This window comes from Temnothorax nylanderi, unplaced genomic scaffold, assembly GCF_030848795.1.
Source record: "Temnothorax nylanderi isolate EJ_2023f unplaced genomic scaffold, tnyl_v1.0 TNYL_tig0275_pilon, whole genome shotgun sequence".
Taxonomy (NCBI): domain Eukaryota; kingdom Metazoa; phylum Arthropoda; class Insecta; order Hymenoptera; family Formicidae; genus Temnothorax; species Temnothorax nylanderi.
The window spans coordinates 124,075-150,577 of NW_027249337.1; the positions used below are offsets into that span (position 1 = coordinate 124,075).

Genomic DNA, 26,503 nt, shown 5'->3' on the forward strand with positions numbered 1-26,503 from the left:
ATACTCTAAAAAAAAAACGATCGAGATAAAGTAGAACGATTCAAGCTTGAAAATTCTCGCGATTATCCTCGCTTCGCGAAGATAGCGAAAAAAAATAAAATAAAGTCAATCTTATATGTGATAAGTGGCATGCCGAACAATTTCTATGATGCGTCTTTTATTTCACGTGCACGTTTGCGTAAAAGATTCGAATGTCAAGCGTCAATGTCCGTCATAAATTAAATATGATGCGTATAGATATTAAAACGCTTACCAGAAGGCCGGCTAAAAGGACCAGGCAAATGAAGGCCACGGAGGAGACTACGACGACCGCTATGGCGTTACCGGAATCCGCTTCCGATACCAGAAGAAACTTGTGTATCTGGAAAGAATGAATGACCTAAGGAAATTTAATAGAGATATTCTTTCGATAACTGTGCCATTGCGTTTAACATCAATGACTTTGATACGGCGCATCGATCGATTAATAGAGAAAGCTAATAGAGAAGGGGCGCTTCGTAGAAACTTGAACGATAACCGACCTACTCGCGAGCGACGTGAATGAGTCTAATGATAAGTTGATAATCGGGGAGATTGAATTTTCACGAGACGTGCCGAAACACACAAGAGTTATAATGGAGTTGTGTTGACGTTCCGACAGCCACGATGTTCTAATCCGCGCCTGAGACCTTCTCCGCCGTTTTCAACTTACTCTCACTGGGAAGTTGAGAGACACCTTGTATAAACTTGGTAGAATCTTCGTCATGGCGGCATCGAACTTGTTGTCCTCGTCGACAACGTAAATCAGGATCGGGATTAGGGAAACCTCTGTGGGTGTCGGCGATGAGTTCTGCTCGCGACAAGGATTCTGACGGATGATAATTTGTCTCGACTGCACGGGCCTGCAAAATGAAGTATTCCACGCTATATTATATGTGACGATGCATTTTTAGTTATCTTAGTTGAAAGTTGAGTGTGCTAAGAGAAGAATTTTACTATATATTAATCTAAACTTTTACATTCTGTAATGAGTTTAGAGCAATTTTGGAAGCATTTACTATTAATTTATTACTATTATTATGTAATCTATATAACAAAAGAGCTATTTATTTCTAACATACAAAGGTATGTAAATTATTAATTGCAAAGATTTAAATATCTAAATGTGTGAAAAATGTTGATATACTACATTTTTATGAGATAATATTAGATGGAAAATAGTAGTTAAAAATAAATAATAATAATAAGTACATCCATATATTCAGCTTTAAAAAAATATTTCATACTCAATAAAGAAAAATAAAGAAAAATAAAAAGAATTTCGCAGATCACTTACTTGTCCAGTCCGTCTCTGAGGACGTCCGCGAGCGCCTTCTTCAGATCCTCCAGCCGAGGACAGACCTCGTGTAAGGTGCCCTCGATGATTATTTTAACCAGCAACGTGATTTCATCCGATGACAGAGTCTGAATACTTTCCGTTACCTCCTCCTCAGGCGATTCCGTGAAACCCGCTGTGTTCCAGGGTGCTATCGGCTCCAAAGTACTCGTAGCCGAAGGGCTCTTTGTGACGTTCGTCGTTGTCGCGACGCCTATGTTCGGCGGAAGTTCCGTCGCGCCTGGAGCGGACGTCTCGGTGATGTTCGCATTGAAACTTGAATCCTTTATAGACTTTAGAGGATCCTCCGTAACGCCGGAGGCTGCCGTGGCATCAGCGGTGGTGACGCTGGTGAGATCGATAACGCTTACAGTAACTTCGCTCCTCGTGAACTCCGTGCGATTACTTTGGCTCTCAGAAGTGGTCGGAGTATCTTGAGGATCTCTAGTAGTTTCGTTGTCCGCGTGATGCACACCCGACACTTGATCCGTCGTCGGAGTTCCGCTTTCGGTCGTCACCGGAAGTTCGGTGGATTCTTCCGATTTCATCGTGGTGACCGCGTCCTCCGTCGAATTGCTCGTCACGGACGGATCTTGAATCGTCGTCGCCCTCGAAGGCGTCGTTTGCTCCTCGAAGGTTCGCCCTTCGACGCTCCTCTCGGTCGCGTTAATTCCCGGAGATATCGCCTCCGTGAGACTGACGAACTCGAATTCGACGGACGTGGTCGTCGGGATTGAGGATTCGTCGGGATTTAACGTGACAGAGGGAGATTCGGTGGTTTGATTAACACTCGATGAAGATCGCAGCGTGACGTTCGTCCTCGGCGCCGATTCCGTGGAATTTTCGAGAACCGTCGCAGCGATCGTATTGATCTCCGCCGCCGACGTCGTCCAAGTTTTGGACTTGTTCGCTTCCGTCGTCGTGTCGTTGTCCAAGGGAACCATGCTCGTCGATTCGGTAACGATGAAAGTCGAGCGGATCATCATAGCTTCTTCCGGTTCCATCTGAACGTCGGTATTCAGAGACACTGTTTTAGACGTATTCGTTTCCGTTGAGTGCAACGTTGACGATTCCGTCGCTTCGCCGGAATGTGATTTCGCATCCTTGCCATCCGGCGTCAGGCTCACTTCCGTTATTCCGTTTCCAGTCACGTCGTAGCCTTCGTCTCTGCCTGCAATCACTTTCTCCGCCTCTTTCGTACCCGACGTGTCATTCTCGTTCGACTTCGAGCGTTTCATTTCCGTCGCCTTCGCGCTGCCGTTAAATCCTTCCGACAAAGTTTCGTTCGTTGATCCAACATCGGCCGAGACAATCGGAATCGCCGTCACCGGCGTCGAAGAGAAGAGACTCTTTGTCGTGGAATTCGTGGACTCGTTTACATTTTTCTTATTCGGCTTATGCTGTTGGATGCTGTTCTCGATCACGACCGAAGGTTCCGTGACAACGAGCTTCTTCTCGGACTCCCCTCTCCCGATCGTGTTCTCGTAAGCGGAAGTTTCCTCCGTAACGTCATCACCTTCCTTTTTCAGTTTCGAACTAGCTTCGGTTATCGCCTGAAACGACTCCCTGCTGGATTTTAGGTACGGATAAGGTCTTTGATCTATTTTTGCCGTGCTGTTTCGCAGGCTTTGAGTGACCGACGATCCCCCGTCGACGGTTCTCGTCGAGGCTGTAGATTTCACTTCGATATTCGGAAACTCGTTGACTCCGGAAAATCCGATAGTTCTGCCTTGCGGAACTGGACTAGGAGTGGTTCCAAGAGTGGACGAGATACGCTCTTCGAGTCGCGCGCTCTGAGTCATTGTCTCGGGCAACTTTACCTGGCTCTCAGGCTCCCCTATTGATCTCCATTCTTCCACACCATCTGCACTCTTAGCAGTTGCATTGGAAATGAAGGAATCTACGCTTTGCTCACGGTGATTTTCATCTGTCGCGCTAGTCTCCTTTTTCTTCGCGTAAGCGGTTCCTTCCTGATTACTCAATTCACTGACGTGAGAATCGTTCCTCGCTGTATCGTTCGTGATAGTCACGATCCTCTGTACCGGCAGGTGAGTTACGTTCTTAACGATCTCCACCTCTTCTTTCGGGTCGCCTTTCTCGCGCGATTCGCTCGCGTCAATCGAACGATTCCCCGTGCTAGCTTTGGGATTCTTCTCCGTCACAGTCTTATAAAAGTGATTGTAGTTCACGTAAGTGTCGTTAACTAACGAGACGGTTCCTTCGTGTCCCTTTTCGTCGATCTTCTCTAGATCGAATGCTTCAGACGCCGTCGTTCCTACATTCGCGCTCTTCTTAAATCCCGGGGAATTTTCACTGCGCGCTGTGGTTAATTCCCGATCACGAGCCCCCGTCGTATGATCTTCCAGTTCTTCTTTCAAGTCAGTCAAAACTGTATTCTTGTCCTTTCTCGAAACAACTTCTTTATGCTCGAACTTTATAATTTTGTCCTTCTTTTCGTCGGATCTGACGGTGTCTTCCGACGTCGATTTCGGAGTCGTCGAAAAGATAGACCTGACGGTCGGTATCTCTTGTTTATTCGCAGCTACGTTATTTTCCTCTTCATACTTGACGGAGGGCTCCTTTCCCGCCTCTTTAGATTCCGAGGTTTCCATAACGTTCGCGATTAACTTCTCGTTGACAACTTTTTCCTTCGTATTTGGCGACACGAGCTTGGTCGCATTGGATATTTTTTCACGATTGGAAGATTCGTGAAGCGTGTCATCCTCTGGGTTCTTACTGTCCTGTTTCGAATCGTTGAAAGACAGTTTTGCGGTCGCCGCAGTTAGTTCGTTCTTCCTGGAGAGTCTGAGGAGATCTTCGGAGACGACTTTCGTGCTGGTGCTTTTCCCGGTGCTTTCAGCGATCTCTCCGTACCGCGGCTTCCTGTTTCCATCCGACGATGAACTTTCGAAATCATCGCTTGATTTTTCCGCCTGCGAATTCGCGTGTGTTGACACATCGACTTTTTCTCCATCCTGATTTGCGCCGTTGATGACACTATCGTGCGATCCATCTTCCGTGTCGTGAGTTTTTCGATTCGTCAACTCGATATCTCTTCCATCGTTTTCGGCAAATGATCGATTTTGATGGATCGAAGAGACTCTGGTTAGAATCGTCGTAGATCCATGGGGAGTCGATAATTTTTGGGACTCAAATTTCTCGGATGCGATCGATGCTTCCGTAACTTCCGCCACTGCATTATTAAAGAGTAGTAGTAAGGTGCCTGAAATAGCAAAGGTCGATCTTACAACTTTATTTCTTTTGAAGATACAATTATTATTTTGTATTTACGATTATTTTTTACTCGAAAAATATAGAGGGTTCTACGATCACCGTATGGTACTTTAATATCATATTCGTTGCCTAAAATTAATTAAAATCGAAAATTATAATACGAGAATGTTGAAAAAAAGAATCATAATATTTTAGAACCGTTTATTGAAGTTGACCAATGATATCGTATAGAATTCGCGCGTCGAACTTATAATTACTTTTACTACTTTATATATTCCAGTTTATTAAAAAAAAACGCGCTTACAACAATTAATTATATTTATTCTAATAATATGCCAATTTTGCCCTAATATTTCAAATCTTATTTGTATGTATGTATCAATTATATATGTATAAATTTATTTTGTCAGATAAGTAACTTTAAATTGTAATGTAATAGAAAATATGAAATACACCGATTAACTACAATTTTGTAGCAAATTTATTTTGTCACATGCAAACACAAAAACTGTGATTCTGTGAAACAAACGCGCGAATTAATATTATAATATTTTACAGTCTTAAACAGTTTGTCAATTGATTTCAGACAATCTGAGAATAATTTTTTAGAACAATTTTTTAGACTCATTTACTACAATTTATCCCTGTCCCTATTTGTACTATTATTTGTAGAAGAGTCACAATTGTACTATCTGATGCTACACTTTTTTCTGAGTGTTGATTTTATATCACTTGAAGTAATGTAATGCGTGTAATGCGTGGAACAAATAATAACGCGTAATAAAAATAATTGGTTTTTATAAACTGATTATGAATGATTTATTTACGGATTAAATCGTTGTAAATTAATAAGCACGCTTCAGAGAAAAACTCTAAAAAAAGTGAATAGCCTTTTTTATTATTTCCATCGTCTATAATTCAAGATTTAATTCATCAATCTGTCAAAGATAATTAGAGAGAAGATAGAAATAATTAACACACACATATTTATATGCTATATTTTAAAAGCTGTATTCACAAGAGATTTACGCTTTCAAAACATTCATTAAAAATTGTGTGGGAAAGCTTTTAGCAGTAAATTGGTTCTCACGTGTAACGCGTTAATTGTTTTTACTCCACGTAATCTAAGTCACACGTTTGACAATAAACCGGTGAATTATGGTTAGTAATCCGCAATAAGTATCGTTCGCTTGACGCACGAAAACAAAAGTTCCTGCGCGCTCATCGACAATAACGACAACTGGTTTTATTTCCACCGAGATGCGCGATGCGAGAAAAATGTAGCGTGCGTAGACGAGACGTTTAATGGATCGAAAAACCGGTTGTCCGTGGAATTACCGCCTGGGTTCCTTCGGAACTATTCACGAGAGGTTCTACGATACAGTTTGCGCTCTGCAAATTGAAAGTATTCGCGCGATCGCGCGGCGAGAGCGTGCGTTTGAATATTAAACAGACCTTCGGAATTATGCAGGGGGCTTCGAGTGTGTCCTCGTGTTTTGCTGATTTACGTCGATACGAGAGACGACTAGTCCTCACCGTGAACGTTGCGCGAAGCCGAGATAAATATTTATTTTATTGATGCGGATTCCCAGCGCGGAGAATTTTCCACCTGATTTCTACCTCGATACTCATATTCGATGCATTTCCGACGGATGCTGAAGATTTTATGACAAAGTATCGATTTCTCGAACTTGGTTATTTAAAAGAAAAGATAAAAAATCCTCGTTTCTTTTCTTATACATAATTAATTATCTACTGTCCAGATTCGCGTATCTTGACATTTAAACCGTGTTTTCTCGTTCAGTTCTCTTTCATATAAGAACCAAATATTTCCTTTATTTTTAATTTGCGAGTCCTATCATATGGACATTTAATAAAGTAAAAACTGAAAAGTTAATGTATATTTTAAAGCAGTTTATACTTGAAATTTATTTCAAAATACAATTGGAATAAAGTATGCATTTAAATGTGATTATCCTGTCAAGAGATTGTTGTGTCAATAATATCTCTTTATGTGTAAATCTCGTATTGAATAATATCCGTCTCTGGAAATAGCTATTGTATAATATTTATGTAATATCGAAATATTTATATAATAAATTACGGTAGAAATACATATATCGGGGTATTGATGAAAGAGACATTTCATCCATTACCATCATGTAATATTATATAATATTATCGTTTAAACTAATTATATAGGTTAATAATAAACTAATTAAATCTTGATGCACGTGAAAGTTATATAATTATTTATTAAACATTTCTTGTCTCGCAACAAGATGATTCGAATAAACGAGGCATTTATTTATGCAGCGCGCAAGTCTTTTAATAATAGTTGTCTCTTTTAACTCGTTAGTTTACACGCGACTTCTTTAAGGTAATTACTGGGAATTTGCACATTGTTCCCTAATATCACATAGCATTTTGCTCAACAATACATTTAAAAAGAGTTAATTTAAATGTACATAAAATTATATATGCGTGTACGATTTTTTCATTTTGCAATGACGTTAAAAAAGGCAGGCAATATTGTTTGAGTTTCTTCATTTCTCTCTAGGTGGGAAATATATAGCCCACGACGTTGGAAAAGAAACATCGTTAAAATAATTATCTACCTTATTACCCATTGCATCACCGGGCTTATCTTACAGACATTAATTCCAGCTAATTAATTAAATTCGCGAGAACTCTATCGTCGTCAGACTTTAACTCCTTCTGAAGAAATGCAAATACGTTTTGTATGCAAATAGATACACGTGTGTAAGATATTTAACGCATATACATCCGTAATCCGGGTAACATGCATTTGCGACATTTACCTCAGACAACTTAACTAAATATTACAGAGTTTTATTCGCTCATATTTGAAAGTAATCAAATTTAGATCGCGTCGTTCACGTTCACCGTAAAGCCGTAAACCGAAAGGTAACGATCTCGCGTCTCGAGGTGGGACGGAAAATTTTGTTGATAAGCTCCAAGTTACAGTTAACTCTTGCAGGCATGCTCGTTGCAGTAGACCTAACAGTACTTGGTGCAGTCACCTCGATTGGCAAGCTTTACATCACGAGTTCACAATGCAACAGGATGCGGCCGAGAGATGCTAGCCCATTCTCTTCGAGAATGGCAATCCGCCGCCGCGCTGCGCGCGCTGTACGACTCGAAATAAAAATTGCGCGTACATAATCCGCTTAGAAAACCGTTCTCCCTTTCTTTTCTGAATAATTCAAGGCAACGCGTTAACGTTCATTCTGTAGTTTTTCGTAAATGGGAAATAACTGTGAAAAATAAAGAGAATTGCATTTTTTTTGCAACTAGAACTCACCTGTACATACTCCCAATACGAAGATAAACGTTCTTCTTCGCGTCATTTCTGACCGTTAGATCTTCCCGCTCGATCTGCAACAAAAAGCACAATATCGTTACAAAAATGCATACTATTGCAATAAAAGTACAAAGCTTGTAAATAAATAGAAATTAGCCTTGGCTTCTGATTGTTTTGTATTTATAAATAAAATGTTAGTTTCGTTAAGGTATAAAAGTACAGAATATTTATAACAATAAATGCAAATAAAAGTTATGAAAAAGAAGTAATCGTATATATATAAATATTTCAAGTCAACAATATCAGTATACTGCCGATTGATATTCATGAGAAAACACGTATCGACCGAAAGCTTGGGAATGGATACAGCTCGCTATATACATCCAAACATAATTTTCAACATTGTGCTGAAGATGACCTCGTTTACGAGCCTGTTCACCTTAGGGAGTATAACATAAAACTCCAGTCCGCAATGCAGCACGAGCTTTATTAAAAGTTTTCATCCTGCGTTAGCAACGTTGTGCGAAGATGCGGTATAGTCGGTCAAGGATGATCAAAACGTGCAGATCTTTGCGCAATCTTTTTGTTATTTACCCGACTGTGCGCTGAAATAGTTCAATACCGTTCGTATCCAATTTTGTAAAAAAAATAATAGAAACTTCTCGGGGAAAATAAATTATTTTTTATATGAAGTAGAAACTGCTTAGTGCATTCAAGTGATAAGGAATGCAGGCGCGAGATATATTTTCAGATTTCACGAAAGCAATTTCGATTAGATGGTGTGAATGAAACGAAGTCGTGCCAAAGTCCGATCGCAATTACTCAATTTCCATAATATGTAGGCTGGTATTATTCCGCTATTCAACGCCTCGTTTGCTGCACGAACGCGCTTGCTGCGGTAGCGTGCAGGTGGTATCGTTCACTGGACGCATACCGGTGACTCTAATTCTAGAAAGTAATCGTAGAAAGTACAATTATCAGTTTGTCGCTAATGCATGTAGAGACTGCGCGCATGTCCTAAAAGCTAACAAAAGATCAGCTTTTTAAACGTTCGTGACGTATCGATTATGCCGCATTGAACACAGAGAAAAAAGTCTTGTAATACTTAAACGCATTTGGTTGTGCGTTTTAGCGCATTATTTGATAAGTAGTAACAAATATGGTAATTGTTACCAAGCGGTTGATAATAATTACAAAATAGTTAACAAGACATATTTTTTATACAGTTGAAACACTTGAAACAATTAAATGGTTTAGTAAGTAATGCTAAATACTTCGGTAATAATTACCAAATAATTTGATAATTACCATAGTATTTATGTAAAAAAATTGTTTTTTAGTGATATGCACCACATAAATTGGTAATAATCGCCAAGCCTTGGAGACAAATACCAAGCCTTGCTATGATTATTTGAAATATTTACCAAATTATTTGAGTATATTCACTTAAAGATTGAGTTAAAACTATTTCACTAAAGCACTTATGTTAGTAACTGTGATCAGGCTAGATATGATTATTACCGAATCTTTTTTTCAATGTAGAAGTATGTTTCATATTAGAGGGGTACAGAGAGAAATTCAGTCAGTATAATTAACTCATAATATTAACAAGTCAAATATCAAATAAAAACTCTAAATTTAAACAGTAATAAGTAAAACTTGACCGACATATAAATCCTAGAAAAAGAAATGCCATTAAATAGAGAGAATGCCATTTTCGGTCGGACCTTTGTAGTATATTTGATAATATTTTGTGTGAATATATATATATATATATTTGTATACTTTTTTCCACTCATCAAACTGCACGCCGATTGTTTGTCAGTCTTAAAACACAGTTTTCATGTTGCACCAGTAAATTCACATAAATTAAATCTGCAATTAATTTAACCTTTTGATTCTAATAAGTAAACTTTGAAATTTAAACATTTAAAGTTTTCTTCAGATGTTTAGCAGATATAATTCAAATATTCAAGAAGTTTTGGGATGTACCCAATGTAATTTTACTTTCTTCAGCTATGATTTTACAATATCATAAAATCTAAAATTTTATCTCACGCCAATTTAAAATTGCAGAAGAATTAATAACACGGAAAAATTCTTTTAGACATTCTTTCTTATCCAACTGCCAAGAACTCGAATGAACGTAATGGTAACTTCCTCGCTTTGCCTCATGGAATCATATTCTGCTTTTATAGCCTTTATTTCAGGGCACGTCATTTTCTGGCAAGCTCGCTCATATTCCTTATTACTTTGCCTCCCGAGAGAGCATGTCCAAAGTATCTATTAAATCCCGTAGGTAGTTCGTGACACTGTGTCGACTAGTCGCATAAGCGACGCTTTATAAAGCGGCGCGGCAGCGCCGACAATCGGAAGTTGTAATTCCGTTGCACGAGTGAAGACGTAACATAGTTTTAACCTAATATCGTAATAAGGACAATACCGTGCATGGAATTAACGACGTGTACCTATGAGTAGCGAGTCTGTCGTATTACATCTTACGTATTTCGAGCAAATGTCTTAACACATTTCAAGAAAACGCCTTAATCGAACAAACTGATTGCATACACAGAGAGAATTTTCCCTTAGAATTTATCCTGAAAAACATTGTGGGACAACATGTATTACGAAGAATTTTATGCGAGCTATTCTGATTAATATCTGTAGTATAATAAAAAAATATTAATATCTATTACAAAATAAAATATAAAATATGCTTAATTAATTTTATTAAAATATATAGTAAAATTTCAATAATTTTTAAGAAATTATCAATCTGCTTGGTAATTTTTATTACGTTGTAAAATGTGTTTTGTATGTTTAAAAAATTTCTATCGTTACGATAAAACTTGATTGGTTGCCAAGTTGTCCCACATTTGTAGTGAATTTAACGGTAAAATATAACGAAAAATTCTCTTCGTGTATAGCTATTGCAAACGGAAAAGTTATTACGCAGATATATTTTTGATTGATTAAAGTCATGATTTCGTTGCTCTCGGTGCGGAAATATTTGGCAAAAAAAGCAATAGCGATAAATCAAATTTACGTAAAGTAGTATTTTCGAACAAGCGTAGTACGTAAACATGACATTTAATGCATTAGCCCATAATTGAGTTCAATTTGACGTATCAAGAACAGAATATTCGAAATAAATTTATCTCATAAAGCATTTTCAATGTTTTTCAGGATGACAACAATTCGGCCGGCCGGCGCGCGGCCTTGTTTGTTTTTCTGACGTACAACGCGCTGTCACAGCCTTGCGTATACATTTATACAAGGTTGCGCCGCGCTATTATTCGTGCGTCAACAGTCAAACGAACAGATAGTGGCAAAGAGATATTTTATCGTAAATTTTAATTTCGAGAGTGCCGTGCAATAGTCAGTATTTTGACAATTAGTTCATGCGCGATTACCCATGTTTTTGCGAATGTTGTGTGAGTGCAACAATCCCTGTCAACTGAGAGATGGAGCAGATCTAGAAAAGGCATCAGGTGGAGCAACCTCTCTTAGGGTGAGTATTTAATTATCTATATATTGTTTTTTAAAATTAACACATTTTCCTTTAACTGAATTGTTGTCATTTGAATAATTCAAAAAATAAGGATTAAAGAGAAAGGTTTTCGTTTAATAAAAATTTATGAATGTTATACTTAAGAAGGGAGAGAAAGAGAAAACTTTTTTTGGAAAATATAAAATTTTATTATTTTATTTTTTATTAAATGTATTCATTTGAATAAAAAATTTCATGCACACAATAATTGTTTTTTTTTTTAATATAAGCTACATTTTGACCGTTGTTGTAATTTGGCTGTTACGTTTATATGTTACAGTTTCATCGCAATTTGCGGCGTAGATTACTCGGCTGTTGCGCATCGTATTGGTAAGTGATGAATTAAATTTTATTTTAAAGTTATGAATTTTATTTCAAATAATAGATTCGTGAATATTGCGTCAGATGTACATGAAAAGTTTATGAGAATATTATACAAATAAATATATAACATCTCACAGATCCATTACTTAAATTAAAATGAATAGGCTGGAACCAATTAGGATAAATATTTATGTCCTGTATCTGCAATTACTCATCAATTTGTCACACGCGTACAGAGCTCATTTTATCGACGCGCCATTTATTGGCGTATTCTGTTGTCCTATATATAAAACAGAACGCTAATTACGAGATACATCAGCTACGTGACATTTATCAAATAATTCCGTAAATACAAATAAATACATAAGCGAGAATAAATAATATAAATAATAAGAAATAAACGAGTAAAAAAATAGTAAATAAAAATGAATAGTTATTTGAAAATAGGGAAAAAATGATTATACAGTTAATAAGTATGTTGTTTTATTTCTATAAAGCCCTTCTATCCTCTTCTCAAATATTTTTCTTCCATGCAGGATTAAATACTTATTATATTAATTGGAAAAGTGTAAAAAAGTAATATATACGGAAATTCTTTCAATATGTGTCTTATAAGCTTAAACAAAAAAAAACGATTTTGGTTTTAGATATTTTATCTAAGAACCACTAACAATTATTAATTATTGTTACTTATTTTTGTAAAGCATCAATTTTATTCTAAACTTTTATAGTCTATTCATATTGTATTGATTGATAACTGAATTTGATCCCAGTTAAGATAATCTAAGGTGACGATAAATCGACTTAACTAGACGCAATTGAAACCAACTTTAAAGCTTAGATCAAGCTAACAATAATATTTGATAAAAGTGAGGCAATTTAAAAAAATATAAAAAGATAAGATTACTTATATATATTTTTCTGGTGATTATCGTCAAGATGAAGTTAAATCGTATATCAGCGTATTGCCTTGAGGCTGTAAGAGAAAAGTGTTCTGTGAAAGAACGCAAAAGAGATTGAAATCTTCTGGAGAATTAGCGAAGGATGCCGTCGCAAAAGGGAAGATGTTCTTTAACAGAAAAATATAGAAAAATATGTCATCTCCTTGTTGGCAAAACGAGATATAGGGGAGAGTTGGATATTACCGCGCGGTTGACAATTCCGCGCCACTGTTTAACTCAATAACTATTTGTATTACGCGCCTACAATGATCTTAATATCATAGACTAACACGGAATACCCCCCGCGAATGCGCTGTCAGTTCGTTCCGGCCGTCCATGTGAAGACACTGCGCTCTGCAAGATTTTCTGCTTATTCACTGTAATTTTGCTGGTAGTTTCGATAAGAGGTGAGTAATATAATATTTACATTACAGAATTAAATTTGACGCATTTGATAGGCTAAAACACTATAAAATTAGGTTGCAAAAAAAACATTTTGTTATTGTGTTCTACTTCATATCACTGGCTGAAGCCAGAGTAATTTTTATAGGCACGATATTATCAGACCAGTTCGGTAATACCGCGTTTTCTCATTTTTTGGAAAATTGTTAATATTTTAGTTTGTGTTTAACTTTGAAGATTATTACTATTATATATGGATAGCCAAATAAATTACCTATCTAAAACTGCACATTTTGTTTTTTTGAAACATTTCTAAGCTTAGATATACGCTTCAATTCTTAGGGGCTCGGTAATATCCAACTCTCCCCTACGAGAAAATATTCCGTTCTGTACATTTTACTTAAAATAACCACCATAACACTACACGGTATATATTTCGCACGGTACACACGAGGGAATACATTTAATACAAAAGGGAAGAGTTGAATGGAGAATCGCGAACATCTCTATTCAATTAATTAGCACGTGGAAGGATTAAGTCATCAGTTGCGAGAAACATCAAAATGCACTCTTAGTCATGTGAACACGGAATATGCGTGCAATGTGCGCGGGATTCGTTACGACGTCTATGATGCAGCATTGCGGGGATCATTCAGCCAGTCAGCGGTACCAGAAAGAGGTCGACCTCAAGCCTTGTATTAGATTAGTACAAGTTAACTTGCCCCGGGAATGGAATCTAGTCTCGTCGCGCAACAGTTCCGTACGTTGTACGTTATCGTTCGCGATCTCTTTGTGCGCGGCAAACAGGGCAGGCTGGGGCTTTGAATACCGATTCTGCATGTGTTTGTCCAGGACTTCGTATCCCGCTGTTTACCGTGACCCAAATAGGCCAAATATCGGACATGGAGCGCTGTCCGGTTATTGTAAGCCAAATAATGCTTCACGGCCCGCGTTACATCACTATCGTTTGCATATATCGGTAAATGTTACCTTATTTTCATTTTGCGCGGGGTTTATCGGAACCAATGCGATACAATTTTTTCTAAAATTTAGCGAATATATTCGCTCGTTTCCAAAAAAATCATCAACGTTATTGCAACCCGGTATATTAATATCGTTCAAAAGATGTATTATATGCATTGCATAGCTGTTATCACATTTGATGAATGCTACGCGTAGAATGCCAGAGATTTTGCTGCAGATAATATGTACAGTAATATAAAATAATATAGAAAATATATATATTTCTAAAAAAAAAATTTTATAAATAACGCGCATGTGATAAAGAAAATGACTAATTGATGATACAACATCAATTCATCATTTTCTTAATACCTATATAATATAATATCATTTTTAAAAAAATGTTTTAACTTTGTACACTATACTAGAAGTCCTCGCATTCCTCTCTTCCATCCCTTGCGCGGTTACGGCAAATGCCCTGTTATTGTGCTGGATTGATCTGTCGCAGATCGTAAAGCAATAGCACGCGTCCATTTTGCGACGATTGAAACGGCAGTCATTGCATGAAAAGCGGGATACATAAAGGATGCATTTTCAACCAATCTTGCTCCCTTTGTTTCCGTTGATTGAATCGCTTTTCCGCCACTCCGTCGCGAAAAGCCTTTTTCCGCCGCGAATTGGGCCACTGCGCCCCGCGTCCATCTCTCTCCGGGATGTGAAACGTATCGAGAGATAGTAGAAAGTTTAGTATAAATTTTTTAAGTGCTGAGATGTGTTGTGTGCCGGGCTCTGTGAGTCACGGTAGCGGATATCCTCCGCGTCGAAGAAATCGCCGGTATCGAAGACGCAACGTATCTGTGTACTATTGCGACATTCCCTTTCTCTGTTAAGCGAACAAGTCTGTTGGAGATAATCAACAAACTTGTTTTCAGATTTCAAGTGCGATTATATTCTCGTACAACTCGTTCAACGACAAAAAAACTAATACTTGTGATTTTAGCGATTTCATCCGCAATTAACGATTTTCCTAATTGCAATTCTTACATTATTATTAATTCTACTGATGGAAAACGTTGTTATTAAAAAAATAGAATGAGTTTAAAAAATCAGGACACTACGGGGATCCCTAGGAGTTTAATTATTACCACGCAAACGTTGTCCTTTGTTTTAGAATAATTTAGATGCAGAAATTTTGCAGCGGCGAGAAGAACGGCGTAGGAAAATGCCGCACTTTCTCCTAGCCGCGGCGAACGATGCGGTACGAAAAGCAGTTTACTAAAGCGAGAACGCGAAGCGCCACGAGTTGCGCGCCGAGTTGATCCATCGTCCATGGCTGACGGAAAAGTGAAACACATTTCTAGCGCATGAATTCCCCCTCGTCTGCTTGTTCCTCCAGACGCAACGCGTCCCAAGTGCATACACAAGCCGCCTGTGGATTTGCGTTACTCAACTTCCTTCATTTACATGCTAATAGAACTGCCGGCGACTCGCGGATAGTTAAAGACTTCATTGTTGGACGAAGGGGCTCGCGCGTAACTCGAGCGTGTAAATTTTGCTGCATTTCTCGCGTACGTACGCGCAGCGTGCTTTCTCGTGGTTTTTCGAAGATCGCGATAGGTAACTGACGCGCGTTTTCCGTGTTATAGAAGTGGGTCACGTTATAATTTCGCGAAGCTTAAGCCAGTTACCGCCAGGTCTGACGGATAGGATTACGCGAGTTTTCCCTCGCTTCTTATGCGCCGCGACCACTTTGCGTTTTGCACTTTGCAATAAAAAAATTTCGCGGTAGGTGATTGTGCCTTCAGCGTGTTTTTAACAGCTATCTCGCTGCAGCAGCCGACTTACACTGCAAATCTAAGTATAAGTATTATTTTTACACGCATAAACGTCTAAAAATGACACATTTGGCTGAAGCTTTTTTTACATGTTTCTTGCGTGTTAAATTACGTCATTTAACATGTTTAATCGCATTAAATAAAAAGTTGATACGTTCAATCGTGAAAATGAAGTGATTTAAAACGGCAAGAAATGTGTAAGAAGAGCCTCAGCGAAAATAACACGTGGATTTGCAGTGTATGAAGGTATAATATCTTTCTGCGCAAGAGCGCGATGAATATAAATGTTATGGAGATAGTAAAATTTCGAGAGCCACGAATTTCGCGATATGCAAAAAAGCTGCAAAGTGCAGAAGTTAAAAAGAATCGTAAAAAAGTCATTTCGGAAAGTTCCGCTCTTAATGATATTTGATGCAACTTCAAGAAGCATTAAATTTTATTCATCTCTACGCGCGACAATGCCGCACTTTGCGACTTTAAACAAAGGCTGTAGCTTTTATAGAAAATTTCAAACTCGCGACGAATTTACTATACGCAAGAGAAGCTGTTAAAAATATAAATATGTTAATTTTAACTGCTTCATTAAAATACAGTAATTGAAATTATTATTAAATTACGCACGAAATTACGGAAGATATGCTAGAAACAATAAATAATACAATACTGAATACTGTAGGTACTAAAAAAATAATTTATAAAAGACAGAATTTTTATATTTATTTATGATCTATGAATTAACTACAATTAAGTACACAATTAAGAGCACAATTATGCGCTGTAATAATCCTTTTTTCCTCTTTCTTTTTAATTTTAACACGACAAGACCGATTTGTTCTGCCTTTCGATCTTGTCTTTCTCATGGCGAAGAAAACCGTACTGGACCGTACTCGTGTACGCTGTCTTCCCGGCGAATTTACATTCCCGCACTGAGGGGGGGGGGGGTGTTTGACCGGGCGTCTCTTAGAAAAAAACCATCTCGGTCTCGAGTATGGATGGCGGGTCAGCGGAGCGTGACCACCTGTTCCCCCTTGGTGTTTTATTGTTGGCCGTAGCTGGCTCTTCGTGTTTCACGATGTTTCGCCGGATACGGTGCACACGGTTGTACGCTCCACTAACTGCAACGTCCGTCGCGACGACGTCTTCGCGCTTCGTGACCGCGGAGTGGGCGCTAGGGCGAAGGAAAACCAGTTCGGTGCCAACGGTGCTAACGGTTTTTTTTTGCAATTAATATTTGCGAGGTATGTAGCATGCGAGATAAAGACCCCTCGGATGTCTCGAGAAGTGCACGAGAGTACTTGCTTCCTGGCATTAATTCTAGCTGCTCCATTGAAGTACAATAATTTAAACAAAACTCTATTAAACAAAGTTACAGAAGATATTTTAACGCAAGTAATAAGTAATACAACTGCGTACTGTAAGTACTAAAACTTAATTAACGGAAGACATAATTCTCATTTATTTATTATTCAATTAACTGTAATTATAAATATACAGTATTTTAATCGTCAAAATTACTGTATATTTGATGCTACAGTGATTATATTCGCTTTCATCGGAAAATTCATGTTTGCAACAAAACAATTTAGTGTTAGTGGTGGTAACAAATAATATCGGTATAGATATCTATTTAATTAAATTTTGTGTATGCAATATATCAAACATAAATAAATAATTTATTTTAAATATTGCATAGGTCAAATTTAAATCAATTATTCCGTTATTTATTTCACTTCTATAAAATAACGACTTGTAGAACGAAAAAAATTTATTGAAAATTATTACTTGAAAATGGTGTACCTTTTACATTTACCTCTTAATTATAATTACGAAAATATACTCTAAAAGATATTACATCCAATGTTGCCAAGAATGAGTTTTCCCAAAACCTTGCTTGCGATTGGTACATCGCGAGAAACTTTTGATGGGGAAAAGCAGACAAAGCAGGCGCGTGTTTAATGTCGTATAAAATTACACGCTTCGCAACGTTCGATTGCAAGCGCGATCCGCGTTAAAGCAGAGAGTGTAACCTATATAAAAATTTTATGCATTTTATATCCAATCAGCTGCCAAGATATTGTTAGTATTAACCTTCACATATTAACTTAATCATCTATTTAATTACTTTCAGTAGCTATATTTCCGATTGCTATATTTTAATATCATTCTGTATCATAGAATATCAATGAGAGACTGGATATAATATTATAATAGAGGGAAAGAAAACTACTATATTAAGCAAATTTATCATTCTGTTTATTATAATTTGACTCGATCTTCTTTTGAGTTTTGCTCAAATATAAATAATTCAAGTTAATTAAAAGAAAATCTTGAAGAAAGTGTGCATTTTCATTTCCGAGACTTTAATAATTGTTCTAGAATTTTAATATAATTATTTTCTGGAGTAATTTGCCGTATATAAGGCGGAAAAAAGTCGTTGATTATTTTAATTCTATAAAAAAAGGCTATTTGAAAAAATGTGTTTTCATATATATCTCGTTTATTATATAAAATCGCATACAAACTGAAAAACGTGAAATAAACACGGGACTGAGGTGTAGAATTTTTAATCGTACAATCCAATTACAAGAAATTTCGAGATACAATATTTTTCTCATAATCCAATTACAAAAAAAACTGATGAGCAACGCAAGATAGAAAAATGTATGATTTGCTAATTAATGCATAGATATTATTCTGTTATTTTAAACAATATGTGTCGTATATCGATTAATACGACACCGCGGAGACAATTCAATCGCAGTTTGAGTCAACGCCGGATCGTTCTGATTAGAGTTGTAAAACGATGCGCTACGTGATGCATCAGTGAAACAGAAGCACGCGGCGGGAGTGGCCCGGTAAGTGTTGTCAATCGAATTCAACGTGATGCAACGTGAATGTCAACCGATGACGGAATGACACTCCGATATCGATTCGCTCGTTCACGGTCGGCCTCCATTGTTTCGCCGTGCGCGCCCGCGTTTGTGCTCCCAGTCGCGACGAATTTACATTAATGGGCGATTATGCGTGCGCCGTACTTTATGAATATGGTTATGCGGAAACGTTTGATCGATTCATCCGCAGACGCGCTTTGAAATTGTAAGTGTTACACGAGCTGAAAAAAATTAAACACAGATGCTGCTTAATAGATCTCCTTATAATAATGTAAATGATTAATGTGTCAAGGATAAGAGAATCTGGATCGTATTTATAGGATATTAATTAATCAATCTTTGTAAAATAATTTTGATGCGTGCTCGTTAATAGATCGGATAATATATTAATAAAAATTAAATATAATTTTAAATTTGGTAATAAATACTTAATTCAACATCACTTGATCAGCTGTAAAAAAAAATAATCAATATCTTTCAGTAGAAAATATTTTTACATTTTTTTCACAATTATCTTTCTTTTGTTAATAGAAATATTTTTAGTTTTTCAAACAAATAATTAAGTTTTTATCGTATTTGCAAAGTATTTTGTCGTGCTTTTTATTAGATTTCCGTCTTTAAATCTTCCAAGTTTGGGGCAAAGGAACTTTTTCATTAAACACTGAAAGAACTTTCCTCCGATTGGAAGCAATACCGAACACCGAATGCTTCCTATCGACCGTACTTTAGGCAGAGGAAACGGCAGTCGTGCTATTTTCCGGTTCGTTTGGTAACGCCACTAGGGAAACACATTACGTCACTCTAAAACGTTGTAATGATTATCCTCTTTATTGGCTGAAACCTGAAACGTCGAAGAAGCGCGCCCACCGCCTTCGCATTTGCTCGACTGCCGCGGCGCATCACTGTTTCCGTTCCAACTACTAAATCCATGTTAAAGTTAGCCGAGCCGCAACGCTCGATTGCAAGTACGAGTGGCCGGTTAACTGCTCCAAAAAAGTTTCTGATCGAGCACCGCGTTTAAAGGGGTGTTCTAAACTTATGAAAAAGTCTATAGCGATGCCCCGACTCTTTTTATCGAGCCGAACCACTTGTACGTAGTTCAAGAAACGCTTTACGAGTGCAGCATTTCCGTCGAATAAAGTCACATTCGAGAAATCGGCAGCTGCATCACCCAAATGTATCAAATTTTGCTAACTTTAAATAATGAGATTAATACAAAAATATTAATAATATTTGTAAATAAATTTTCTCGATTAGTCGAAATATATTAGTTGAAGTACAGATTAAAAGCGGAAAAGTAAAAAGCGAAATCGCATTTTCCACGAATCATATCCATATTGAACGCAACACTATCCAAATAATTAGATCTAGCGCTGAAAGGTAATTAATCCTTTATAGTTCTATGGAATAATAATTTCATTGCATGCGACCAATCGCAAATAGCTGTTCCAATTGCGGCCTTAAACATCCATGCGAAATATTCATTGCTGAATTATGATTAAAGATACATTCATGGTCGTGATAGATGCTATCGCGTTATCAGATAATTTCTGATATCGCGGGAACGTATCAGCACCGCGCACGTGGCCTGATTTGCTCCGAATGATATCTTGGCTGTTCCATTTCTTTCTTTTTTTTTTTAATCATCGTCCTGTTTGTCCGGTGCTTTTGTTGCCGAGGGCTCTAAGCGGATTGAATCATTTCGTAGGCCCATCACGCCACGATGAGTCTTGCATCAACGGTGGCATCGTGCGTAGATACGAGTATGAGTAACCAGTGCGAATACGAGTGCTCAATTATCCAATAACAAGTCACGGCCTTGTCTTGCGTTGCCGAACAATGACGTCCCATTACGCTCTCTTAGTTTGTTTGCTGTCGGTTGGATACTGTGTCGCGCGAGAATGTTTGCTTCAGACACGCTGGAGAAATACACGAAATCTTTTATGCAAATCACGTATACATAGACGCCGAATGTATCTCAGTTCCGCATATTAATCCGTTCGTATCGTCTCTAACGATAAGACAGGAATTGAAACTGATATGGACATGTTTAGATATAAAACTTACGATTTTGTACACACATTGAATTAACGTGTCTATATCTATATGATAATAGAAATACTACAGCTATATTTTCTTATAACATAATCCATAACGTTATTTCAATTTTAATCCCGTCGTGATATATCATCTGAGGAAAAACCAATAAAAGAGAAAATTACGTATTTCAGATATATGTTCGCATAATACACTTACATAGCTTTAAAAATTCAAATATTAAAAATTTGAGAGAGGGACTTCAAATATGTATATTCAAGTAACTTTAAAAAGTCGGATTTTAAACGTTTGAAGCGTTAACATGAGAAATTGAGCATTTGAACAAGAATAATCTTCAAACTAAACTTGCTAGAATTTTATGTCTAATTTTATGTCTAATTATAGGTATATAAAGATAATTTTTATATCTTTATATTTTCAAAGAATATAAATTACATAAAATTAATGTATATTTTATCTTTATTATTTTATATTTATTATTATAGTATAAAAAGTTGTCAGACATGAAAAAAAAAACATTAAAAAGTTAAATATCCATAATATATAAAAATTCGCGCTATTATATTATTTCTAACTTTAAAATACGAAAGATTTTAGTTTCGCCAATCTATTAGTACTGAATGTACTCGTGCATCTCTTTCTCTGCCACCGTCTCTTTCGCTTCTCTCGTGCCGGTGCTAATTAGAAGTGCTACGGCGTAATACGATCTCCCATAAGGCCGGCATGCTCATTGTGTCACAGGCGAGTAACGTCACTCGCGTCGCGCGAAAGCAAATTGCAAAATAGCGATGGGGACCGCGAATTACCGTCACGAGGAGGGCATTGTTCGCGCGAGGCCGGCATAACGACGTTTCTCCCGTGGAAAATGTTCCCAGGATGTTTCCGCAGGCATGAATCGGGTGATTAATCGCGACGTGTCTCGTCATTGTCACTAGGTACCCTTTGTTTGATAATGCATGACATTCGTGTTTATTGCCTCATCGGCAACCTCTGCCCGCTGGGTACGTAAAGGGCAATTGGCAATTATAAATTGTTGAATAAGATTGTTAAAGTCAACGTTGTAAATCACGATAAAGTCTATTTTTAGAGGAAATATTTAAGCACTTACAATTAGTGGAATATTGAACACTACGTTTAAAAATAAATAAAACAAATTACCGATTAATATTTGTTTTAATAATTGATAAACTGTAATATTAATCAAATTATCAAATTACTTTGTTACAAAGAACGAGACATTGACAATTAAAAAATCGCTTATTGGGACTAATATTAATATAAAGAAACAACTTATTATTTTATCTGTTTAGTTTTCGAAATTATTTTGCAATTATGTTCTATACAAGAATCACATGCGTATTTCCTCTTTAATCAGTCTTAAGTTTGTTTTTTATATAAAGTGGCGTTAAAGACATAAACAATTTCTTTACAGTTGTGCTATGTTAGTGACACAAAGGAAAGTGTGGCATAGTCGACGAGCATGCAATCCGCAAGTCTGTCCGGAAGCGGAGTTTCGTTTTTGCGAAGTAGTGAAAGTTGGATTAATCGCAACACACAGTGGCTACGGCGCAATAAAAATCCGTAAGTACATAGTTTCATTGAAGCTTTATTAATAGTTTGCGAGTATTACGTACTCGTCACACTGCTAATTTTTGCCTCGTCGATTAATTAAGGTTCATCGTACAGCGGCAGGCGCAATTTATTGTTTCCGCATAAAAGTTCATTAAAATTAAATGCACACGTCATATCTATTAAGCCCGTACATATAAATTTATATGCAGGTAATATAAAATAATCGAATATAAAAAAATATATATCTATTAAACATATGAAGATCATAACTAAATAATATTTGTAAATATTATATATTTCCAATCTTTATTCTTTAAATAACATTAAATTCTTTTATTAAATTCCGGACTGAAAAAACAATCTCTTTTTATTTTATAGAATGTTTTTTATTTAACATGTGACATAATAACATTTATCGAATAACATATATCTTTTTATAACGGCGATTTTTTAAATTTATTTGTACAAAAAATAACATATACATATACGAATATATTTTTCATTTAATTTTATATAAAATAATTTTTATTTATATTTGCATTTATATTTATATAGAAACAAACAAATGCAAATTGTGTGTAAAGATTATTATAAATTAAATGCTAACTCTCCTAAAAAAAAATTCAGCAAGAGGTACTATATTGAATAAAATATTGTGACAATAACATCTGTATAACAGTCCATCCTTAATTACCATTCCGAGAATACGTCCGCCGTGTAGATAAATATTATAACGTAATATTATCGCTCGGTAATGAGAGAGAAGAGAGTACGCTGACATTGAAATAATATTTTACTCCGGGTTAAGACAACAGACAGAGAGCAACGGTGGAGCTGATAGCAGCCACGGTTCTCTGAAAGGTAAACCTTGGTTTCCTTTGCCCTGAAATACAGCTCATCGTTGAAATTCATCGCGTGTATACATGTCGGAACGTCACTGCGCTGCTGTAAAAATAGTATAAAAATTCATCTCTCCGTTTGCAGACGTACATCATAATTATTAACCATGTTTGATGCATTTACATTTATACGGCGAATCTGAAAGAAAAAAATTAAAGCGACTCGAACCTTTCTCACGTTCGCAAACAGATGAAAATAAAGCGGAAGGAGTTTAAATAAAAAAAAAAGAATGGAAGAATTTGTACGAGCACAATTATTTTTCAGGAGCAATTAGAGGTGTGGTCATTACAGCCACCGTAATTACACCCGTTGCTGATATTCTTTTCATATCAGCGCGCTGCAATCATGCCTTATTTTTTTGCGAACTAAATATTAGCTTTATAGTTTATTCGGTATAGTCGCGTATATAACTGCATTCTAGAATAAAGCTTTCAAAAGACTAATGTCAATTTTTCCACATGCGACGAACAAAGGGAATACATAAACACACGGTACGTATATTGCGATATTATTTCTGGTTAAAAACATAAACACTTCGTTCATCGTTTAAACGTTATTTCTACTCTATATGCTCACTTTTACCAAAAGACCTCGGTTAAACGAAAATATTATATTGATACGTAAACACATAATATATATAGATATTGTGATGTTATTTCTCGTTGAAAATATCAATCCTTTATTCAATCCTTCAATTATCGTTTAAACATTTCTTTTGCAATGCTTATACTTTTACCAAAATACCTCGGTTAAACAAAAATATCGTATTGATACGTAAACACATAATACATATATACTTATTGCGATGTTATTTCTCGTTAAAAATATAAATCCTTTATTTACCCCTTCGATCATCGCTTAAACATTTCTTTTGCAATAAACAAAATAATCTCGCTCGACTAAGCAAAAGCTAAATAATTTAAAACGACCAATTTTCGAGCATTTACAAGATGTTAAAATTCCAACGAAACAACCCGGACGTTATTTTTACAAGAGCTGATAAAGGTAATGTCACCGTAGCATTAGACAAAAATGAGTACACTCAAAATATTGAGACGTTACTTAGTGACAACTTGACAAGGACATATATCAAGTAGTTGAAAAAAATCCGTCTGCCAGATTAGAGAGGGAATTAAACAATCTTATCAAAAAGTAGTTACAGAAAAAGTATGTATCTAAGAACCATATTTTTTCTTACATTCCAGTGATTCTTTACTCCCTAAAGCATATGGTCTTCCAAAAATCCATAAAAAGAACATTCCATTTAGAATAATAGTCTCATCTGTTAACACGGCTCTATATAATATAGCATCATTTTTACAGAAAATTTTAGCAGATAGTTTACCGAAACCTAACAGCCATGTTAACAACAGTTTTGATCTGTGTACTGACCTCTTGAAAATAAGGTTGCAGAAATCTGAGATTCTGATTTCTTTAGATGCGGTATCGTTATTCACGAATGTACCATCTGAATTGGTCGTGGAGGGCTTAAAAAAGAGGTGGAAGTTTATTAAATCTAAAACAAAGTTATCTCAAGGTTATCTCAAACTGAGTTTATTGCTGCGGTTAAATTTATTTTAGCATCCACCTTTTTTACATTTAACAATGTCATTTACAAGCAAACTTTTGGATCTCCAATGGGCTCCCCTTTATCTCCGATTGTGGCAGATATTGTTATGGAAGACCTGGAGGAAAGGGTTTTGGGGGCACATTGAATATCCGTATATCGTTTTTCAGGCGCTATGTTGATGATATTGTTATGACAATCCCAAGGGATAGCGTTCAGGATGTTTTATATCACTTTAACAATTATCACGATAGACTCAAATTTACAGTTGAATACGAGGAAAATGGTTGCCTTAGCTTTCTGGATCTGATGCTGATTGTAAAAAACGACATGATTATAACAGATTGGTTTCATAAAAAAACATTCTTGGGTAGGCTATTGTCTTTCTTTTCGAGTCATCCTATTCAACATAAAATAGGAACAATCTATAGTCTGCTGGACAGAGCAATCATGTTGTCACACCCTAGCTTTTACAATAAAAATTTAATTTTTGTGATCAACGTTTTACTTGGAAATGGGTATTCCATTGACTTAATATTCTTACATATTAATAAGAGATTGAGGAAGCTTCATTCTATAAAGAATAACAATAACACATACAATGATTCTGAATGTCCCCAACATCAGAAAAAGAGTTTTATTGTTATGCCATATTTAAAATCTGCTTCGGAAATTATTGCCTCGGCGGTGAATAAATCAGAAAATTCGGTGGGATATCGTATTCTAAATAAACTTAGTAGCATCATTAAGGTCCAGAAGGATAAGAATTCCTATTTTTCTAATAACGATGTGATATATAAATTTTGTTGCAAGAATTGCGATACCTCTTATGTCGGTCAGACTAAGAGGCAATTACATACTAGACTAAAAGAACATAAAAACAATATTAGATTGGAGGAGTCCAAACATTCGGTTGTCTCGGAACATATAATTAAATTTAATCATTCATTTGATTGGGATAATACACGCATCTTAGAAATTGAACAAAATCACAAAAAAAGATTAACCGCGGAAATGATTTATATTAAAGAGCAGCAAAATGGTATAAATTTAAACAAGGACACTGAATTAGGACGATGCCTATTCTGATATTTTGAATTTATTATCGTAAATATCTTGTTAATAACAATGACTATTGGTTGCTGTGCCCTTGTGATGAGAATACCGTCTCAGTCATCTGTAATCTCTCGCGACGATCACACGCGTTACTGCGTACAGAGTACTGATAAGAGATTACAGTACATGAAATACTCTGCTAGTGAGCAACCACTGAACATTCAAGAAAATAAAGCACTCCAAAGGAGATGAATTTCTACCACGTCCACGCCGTCATCTCTGGGTAACGCTAAAAGTAGAATTTCAATTAACACGGTTTGTCTGTTGTTTTTTAACAAATTAGCTACAAATTCGTGATCAGCGACCCAAAAAACCTTCCAGTAAGAGTTTTCAGATCATTTACTGGAATTTTCGTCCGTTTCTCATATTTGCATCCGCAATATTGGATCCGCCATTTTGAATTTCACAATTTTACGTTCAGATTCGTAATCAGCGACCCCAAAATTTCCCAAATACTGAGTTTCACATGAA

General features: G+C 36.3%; 2 protein-coding genes across 6 annotated transcripts in view; one reads left to right on the top strand and one right to left on the bottom strand.

Annotated features, from left to right (window-relative positions):
• The window catches only part of LOC139780388 (uncharacterized), a 55,872-nt gene that overhangs the window by 11,265 nt on the left and 18,104 nt on the right, over positions 1-26,503 (bottom strand). Inside the window, exons 2-5 of one of the 3 annotated variants that reach the window (XM_071719013.1) lie at positions 7,914-7,987; positions 1,316-4,577; positions 716-881; positions 254-361 (exon numbers count right to left, since the gene is read on the bottom strand). In XM_071719013.1, the coding sequence (XP_071575114.1) occupies positions 254-361; positions 716-881; positions 1,316-4,577; positions 7,914-7,959 (3,582 nt within the window). In that variant the 5' untranslated portion in view covers positions 7,960-7,987. Of the gene's footprint in view, positions 1-253; positions 380-691; positions 882-1,315; positions 4,578-7,913; positions 7,988-26,503 lie in introns of all 3 variants that reach the window. The other 2 variants (XM_071719011.1, XM_071719010.1) reach the window with 2 other exon arrangements.
• The window catches only part of LOC139780389 (cyclin-dependent kinase 4), an 89,936-nt gene continuing 79,025 nt past the window's right edge, over positions 15,593-26,503 (top strand). Inside the window, exons 1-2 of one of the 3 annotated variants that reach the window (XM_071719014.1) lie at positions 15,593-15,661; positions 22,310-22,458. In XM_071719014.1, the coding sequence (XP_071575115.1) occupies positions 22,317-22,458 (142 nt within the window). In that variant the 5' untranslated portion in view covers positions 15,593-15,661; positions 22,310-22,316. Of the gene's footprint in view, positions 15,711-15,808; positions 15,879-22,309; positions 22,459-26,503 lie in introns of those variants that run through there. The other 2 variants (XM_071719015.1, XM_071719016.1) reach the window with 2 other exon arrangements.